The 6,673-nt window shown below is 41.5% G+C and overlaps 1 protein-coding gene across 3 annotated transcripts in view; it reads left to right on the top strand.

The window, feature by feature from the left end:
• Positions 1–2,283: 2,283 nt before the first annotated feature.
• Positions 2,284–6,673, top strand: part of LOC116398588 (zinc finger matrin-type protein 4) — a 45,947-nt gene continuing 41,557 nt past the window's right edge. Inside the window, exon 1 of one of the 3 annotated variants that reach the window (XM_031875041.1) lies at positions 2,284–3,140. In XM_031875041.1, the coding sequence (XP_031730901.1) occupies positions 3,105–3,140 (36 nt within the window). In that variant the 5' untranslated portion in view covers positions 2,284–3,104. The remainder of the gene's footprint in view (positions 3,141–6,673) is intronic. The other 2 variants (XM_031875022.1, XM_031875031.1) reach the window with 2 other exon arrangements.

The raw sequence follows: 6,673 nt of genomic DNA, 5'->3' as shown, positions 1-6,673 counted from the left end.
GCTTTACTTTTCCAACCGAAAGTTTCATTTGTAATGGAGTAGACGAGGGTCCAGACAGTACTGCATGAGTTTTGGAAAGCCAATGCTAGTGGTAATATTTTCATTAATCACTCATATTATCAATTATACTTTAAGACTGCATTTGTCAAAAGCTTACATTTGATGCTAGTAGAGAGGAGTTACAATATGCTTTGCTTATTATTAATAATTCATAAACTCAATATTTTGCTGTCCACATGTGTACATCGGATGGATGAGCTGCGATCCAGATCCAACGAACCGATTATGCGGCACATAAAATCTGGACATATTCATTTATAAAAATAAATTATTAATTTACAAAAACAAATCAATGGTTAAGTGAATCAATAAATGAATAAAATCTCATTGCACACAGTTTTGCTGTATAGCTGTCGTCCAGGAAGAGCCTCCATTATATCTACTATTTCAATATCGGCTAATATCATCTGTCGCAGTCAAATATCAAGTTCTAACTAATATTAGATTTTTTTTTTCTTTGTGTCTGTTGGCATCAGTCTCTGCTTAGAAAGACACTTTCAGGACTATACAACACCTCCGAACTGATCGATGCCATGCAGTGAGGATGTCCTTACACAACAGTGTGCTGTGTCGATCCACTGAGATGTTCAGAGAGAATATATTCAGACGTTAGACACATTTTGGTACTGTTCTTGTTTCATTTGAACCCAACCTCTTTCCAAGCACTGCTCTGTGCCTTCTCTGTCAGCTCTCTAATAGTGGATTAGTTTGGGCTTGTAAATGCTGTAAAGCTCTGAGAATGAACATTGATCTTGTCGGTTTAATGAGAAAGCACGAGGGACAGACACTAGCAGCGTCCCTCCTTGCCTCTCCTTTGCTCACGATCTCTTTTTAACAAACTAACACACGTTCTCTTCTGCACTCCATGCTGACAATCACAAGAACTATAAATTTGCTTGTCATGCAGCCACGTCAGCTGGCATCAGGGTTAAAGGTGCAGCAATTTTCTGGGAAAAATCACCCAAAGGGCGAAAAGTGAATGTTATGTTAGGAGCAATGACTTTACTGCCAAAGCAAAAGGGAGAAAAAACACACACTCACACAGGCACATCCTGTCCTCTTTCTCCAGACCAGTGCTGGCACTATACGTCCTCGGGCCTGCCTTGGCTGGTGGTTTGATAAATTGGTCCATTCATCTCTTCGATGTGCATTGTGTCAGTGAGTTCGTGTGTATTTAGATCTGCGAGTGTATGCTTGTGTGCCGTATGTGTGTCGTATGTGTGTGTGTGTGTGTAAGTGTGTCTGCCTGGGTACATTGTCTGAGCTGTGACGTGTTTGGCTTCCTCATGCGAGCTGCTGTCACAGCCTCAGAAAGCGTGTAATAGGCGCCCATTCTCCCGGAATAAATGCACATCCATACACTAGTGTGAAAATGTGGCATTTCAAAAAGACCCGGGATAATCGAACAGAAGAAAAAAAAAATCAAGAAATGTCATTTTTTTCAACTAAGCTCTAAATTTGGTGCATGTGATTGATTTTGGAAGTGTTTGCGGTCCACGGTGAATTAATGCAATTTTCCATAGATAAAGGTTATTGTTGGCAGTGCAAAGCAACAAAAACGGGGTTTCTCTGAATTTTTACTGTGAGTGGCTATGAAATGTTGTCTTGGTTTGATTGTTATTCAAAAGCAACTGTTTGTTTATTCAAATGCCAAAGAAATAGTTACTACTGAAAAATGGGTTCATTTGCAGCAATTTGGTTTTGCTGAGATAATAATTTGTAGAATCTGCCAGAAGTGTGTTTCATTTCAGTGGGTCTGAATAAGACGTACAGCAATAGACTGCAATCATCCTCTATTGTAGCTCGTCTGTTGACTACTCAGCAAATTGCTTTCAGTTCCTCAGAATAACATCAACATGTCTGCAGAGATATTGATGAGAAAAGGTGAGCAATGGTGGAAATATTCATAACGTTTTGGTAGCAGATGGTCTTTTTTTGGGGGGGGGGTATTTTTCCTACTTCAATAAAGTAGGGTGTTTTTTTAAATTTGATCGACTCTTGTTCTACTAAAAGACAGCAAATAGAGGGAAATGACCATCACACATTTCCACCAATGTGCTGTTTTCATTTTGCAGGTTTTAACTTCGAGTATCAGCACGTTAACAAAGTCTTAACAATTAATCGTTGATCCAAATGTTAAAAAAAAATAAAATAAAAATACCACAGGATAATTATTCATGGGAATCCCTGTATATCATCGGAATCCCTGGCAACCTGCCAGAGACACTGGACATTGTCTTCAGTCAAATGCATGCTGGGGAAACTGCAGAAGCTCACGATACCAACACCATCCCGTCCACAAGAAGCACGGCTGAGGAATGAGCCTGTTCAGTATAATGTGATAAGGGGACTGTAGCACACTTAATGAGGCTTACCATCACGCTATGGAAACAGCATGTCAATACAACAATCATTTTATTTCAGCGATTTTTGGCGCTCTTTCAGTCTCTCTATTCATTTTTTTATGTAAGGTGATATGCATGTGGGTGCACAGTGCGGAAACCTACTCACTCGACCAGTGCTCCCACTCACTCACTCACTCTGCTAATCCGGCGTGCAGTGTACACTATCGCGCGCACTGTGTGAGCCGAAGAGCGCTTCCTGTCTTTCATTCATCCCGGGTGAAGGCTGCTCACACCTTCCTCTTCTTCTCCTCTCCCCTCCTCGGCCCTTCCCTGCACGCTGGGATAGCTCACTTTGTTTTTGTTTCCCCCTCCGCGGTGCCTTTCGGTCGGAGTAGTAGTGGATGATATCAACAGCGGTACGTCTCTTCTTCTTACCTCCGCGATACTATGGACTAGAGCGGAGGGCTAGAGGACACGCGCATCACGACAGAGAGCAGCGCGAGTGAGTTCTTCTTCTTTTTTTTTTGAAAGATTTTTTATTTTTTTTGGAGGGTACGACGCGATTTAAAATCAAGACACAAAGAAGATATCTGTATTGCGCAGCAGCGTTACCAAGGACGCTCCAGCTGGCAGGACTCGCGTTAAGTTTTGGCGGATTTTACGGCACAGGTGCGTGGAAGGATTACAGACGTTTGGCGGATGGTTGTCGGAGAGGAGTCGCTGCCTCTGCGCAAGGTGAGTGATGGACAGCGAACTGAATGGGGAATGCTGACAGTAGAGTTTGTTCAACAGATGCGTTATTGACATCCTTATTTGACGCCTGGGTCATTTTTTTCTGGCTGTTGCCAGCAGAATACTGAAGGTTTTGGCACCTTGAATCACTCAATAGCTCCATGAAAGTCCTGCTGGGAGAGGGGTGTCAGTAGAGTAACCTCTGCAAACTTTCTGGTATTTAATCTACAGATAAATCAGAGGCAAGGTATTGATTTACATTTTCTAATGAGTATCATCTACTGCTGCGTGATTATATATTATAGTCTTCCTATTGTAGCCTATATGCTTCCTGGGTATTTGATTGAACAATATCGCATTAAAGTAGCACTTTGAGTTACCTATGAGGTCAATGCATGCGTTTCTGGAGCGTCTCAAGGTGTAGATGATGTAGTGTAAGGGCTGCATGTAACTTATGATTTTAGTTCTGGATATGGCTAGTTGATTGTTTGGTCAATAAAATGTTGGCAAACAGTGACTAATGTCCAAGGTGAGGTCCTCAAATGTGTTGTTTTGCAACACTGCAAACTCAGTTCAGTGACAAAGACAGAGGAAGGCAGCTCATCCTGATGTTGGAAAAGGTGAAACCAGAGAGGGTGGTGTTTCCCGCCTGAAACACAACTTAAAATATGAATTGATTATCATTATATAACACATGGATCTTCTGGCCACTGGCTATTCAAATAACTCGGCTCATTTCATTTCAGCTCCAGAGCAGTTTGAATTAATTTAGGAAACTTGGCCGCCCGCTGTCATTTGAATTAGATGCAGGGATTTTCCTCGTGATTCAGAAACTTTTCATTGCAGTGCCAATCCAGGCTCTGGCACACCTACAATAATGACTTGATGTGAAATATGAAGACACGTGTCAGATGTATCATGGATTAGGTCTGATACTTGCTGCATCTAGTTTCACTGCGGCTCCCATCCCTCTCATTGAGAGCGCGCTCAATGCAAGTATTTGTCACTTTGAGAAGAATGCATCAGTCTCACACAGGGCATCTGTGGCAGGATGATACCAGCTTATGGCCTTTACACAGCACTCGCCTGCCTGTCACCAGGACTGAACCCCTAACACACACACACACGTACATACATGTACATACACAAAGTACATATCCCCAAATATTCATTCAGAAACAATGAGTGTCATGAAGTCGACAGTTCAATTCATTTGTGTCATCACTCGCAATTAATATTTCAGTCCTCAGAAAAGGACTTTTTATTGACTACGAGCTTCCCTCTCTGCAGTCTATACTCTGAGTCTATTTTCCCACATGTAGCCAAAGCGACTGAGCAGAGCTGAGGCTTCATGCTCTGTTTGTTTACATGCAGTTATTGATCAGCATGTGCTGACTGAGTGTCTCAGGGCTAGAATAGAGAGAAATGCACCTTGAGCTGACGATCATTTTCACTGTCGTGAATCTGTCAAATAATTGATTTTGGTCCATGAAATGTCAGAAGTTTGTGAAAAATGCCCAGCAAAGCTTCCTAGAGTCCAAAAACCCTTTTGCAAAATGCCTGTTTTGTCCAAACCACAGCTCTATATTACAGCTGGAACGATTAGTTGATTAATCGATTAGTCAACAGAGGTTGTTGATAAGTTCTCAAAGGAGGATTTGCTTCTTTCCTTTGTCTTGTGGGATCTTAAACATCTTTATCTTTGGCTTTTGAGCTTTAGTCGAACACAACAAGACATTTGCATCTTGGGTTCCGGAAATTGTGATAGACATTTTTCACAATTTTATGACTTTATTTAGACCAACCAATTAATTGATCGATAATGAAAATAAGCATTGTTTGCAGCTCTGTTCTAAAACCCAAAATGTTCAGTTTATTGACAATGAAAGCAGTAAATAACATTTAGAAGGCTGGAACCAGCGATTCTTCTTAGAAAATGACTTAAGAATTAATATCAGAATTGTTGCTGAATACATTTCTGTCGATCGACTGTTTGTTTCACCATATTCCATTCGGTTACAATTGAGTTAAAGGGAGTTTTTCTATGTTTCATTGTGTGTTTCGTAGAATATGTGTTTACAAAGTATAGATAATGTTGTTGGAATATATATAAACAGTTTGTATCCATGTCACTTGACATGTACTGCACTGCACATAACCTCAGAGCCAATACTAAAGTCAAGGAGGAAAAAACGTGAAAGAAAATAAAGCCATTTAATTAGCATGTTGATAATGTGGAGCATATGCAGTGTAGCTGTTGCCAGCTCCGAGCCATCAAGAAGTACAGAAGCCTGTTTCATTCTCCCTCTTTCTGTCTCTCACGAGGTGCTGAACGGCATCTGGGGGGAATCTGATTAACCGACTGGCATAAATTACCCAGTCCTGAAGGAATAAACGGAAAAGCGATGTTGTTCTTGCAAAGTGCCCGCTTTCCTTTAATACATACAAATAAAGTATATGCACACTCGCGCACACACACACAAAGAAAGACACACACACACACAAAGTCCGGGAGAAATAATTGAGGCAGTGATGCTCCTGAAAAGTGGCTGCTGCTTCTTCACTTTTTATGAGGACATGGATTGATGGAACGCGCGTGTACGCGCGCGTGTGTGTTTGTGTTCATAGATGTGTAAGTGCTCTGGTTTGTCTAAGACCGACAGCATCTCATGTGTAGGTGTGTGTCTTTTGTGTCTGTATGTTTTCCTCCTGGAGTGCTCCATAGCAACAGGCAGCATATCTTCTTCAAATATCTTCTTCTCAGACACCGCATGCTGTGACCTTTCTGCTAACTGTGTGCAGTATTTGCATGGGTGCATCTGAGTTAATGTGTGCGTGTCCATGTAGATCAACGTATGGGTCATTTGACCTTTGCTAGTGTACATTCATTAATAGCTGCATAATAGCTAACATGGGGCCGCCCGTTGTGCCCGTCTACACAATCAAGATATTGAATCCGGCAGCATCGGGGCAGTGCCAACCTTTTCCAAAGAGCTTTTGTGCGTCTGTTCCAAAGCAGATATCGTCACAATTGTGCAGTATTGATAAGGATTCGGCGTGCTTTGAACAAGTGGCGGTTTCTCAATCTTAGATTATGAGTCTCTCAGCCGGAACAAGACATCTTTAATATATATCTTGACACGGTTGTTGTGTTATGTTAATATCCGTGTTAGGGTAATAACTGGTTGCATGTTTCATATCCGGATATAGCAGACAGAGCTCTTTAGAAATCAATTTTCTTTTGCTCCATCACCATGATCGGAAACTGGCCTGCTGCCAGACAGGGAGGGGATGAGGGAAGGAGAGGGGGATATTTGTGGGTGCATTACTGAATGAGGAAAGACAAATATGTTTATCAGATGTAGAATTCATTCTTTTTCGTCTTTGATTCTGTCTAAATAAGTTAGTTGCTTTCTCAAAACTTCAGAGACATTCTCACAAACACACTGAGGAATAGAATATGAAGAAGCACATGCACTTGATCATAGGTCCTTTCTTCCTATTCATATGGGCTCGGGTGCTGCAAGGTCATGCCC

This window comes from Anarrhichthys ocellatus, unplaced genomic scaffold (genome assembly GCF_004355925.1).
Source record: "Anarrhichthys ocellatus isolate YVR2014 unplaced genomic scaffold, GSC_Weel_1.0 scaffold3, whole genome shotgun sequence".
In the NCBI taxonomy this organism is placed as follows: Eukaryota; Metazoa; Chordata; class Actinopteri; order Perciformes; family Anarhichadidae; genus Anarrhichthys; species Anarrhichthys ocellatus.
This window is presented reverse-complemented; position numbering and strand designations above follow the sequence as displayed.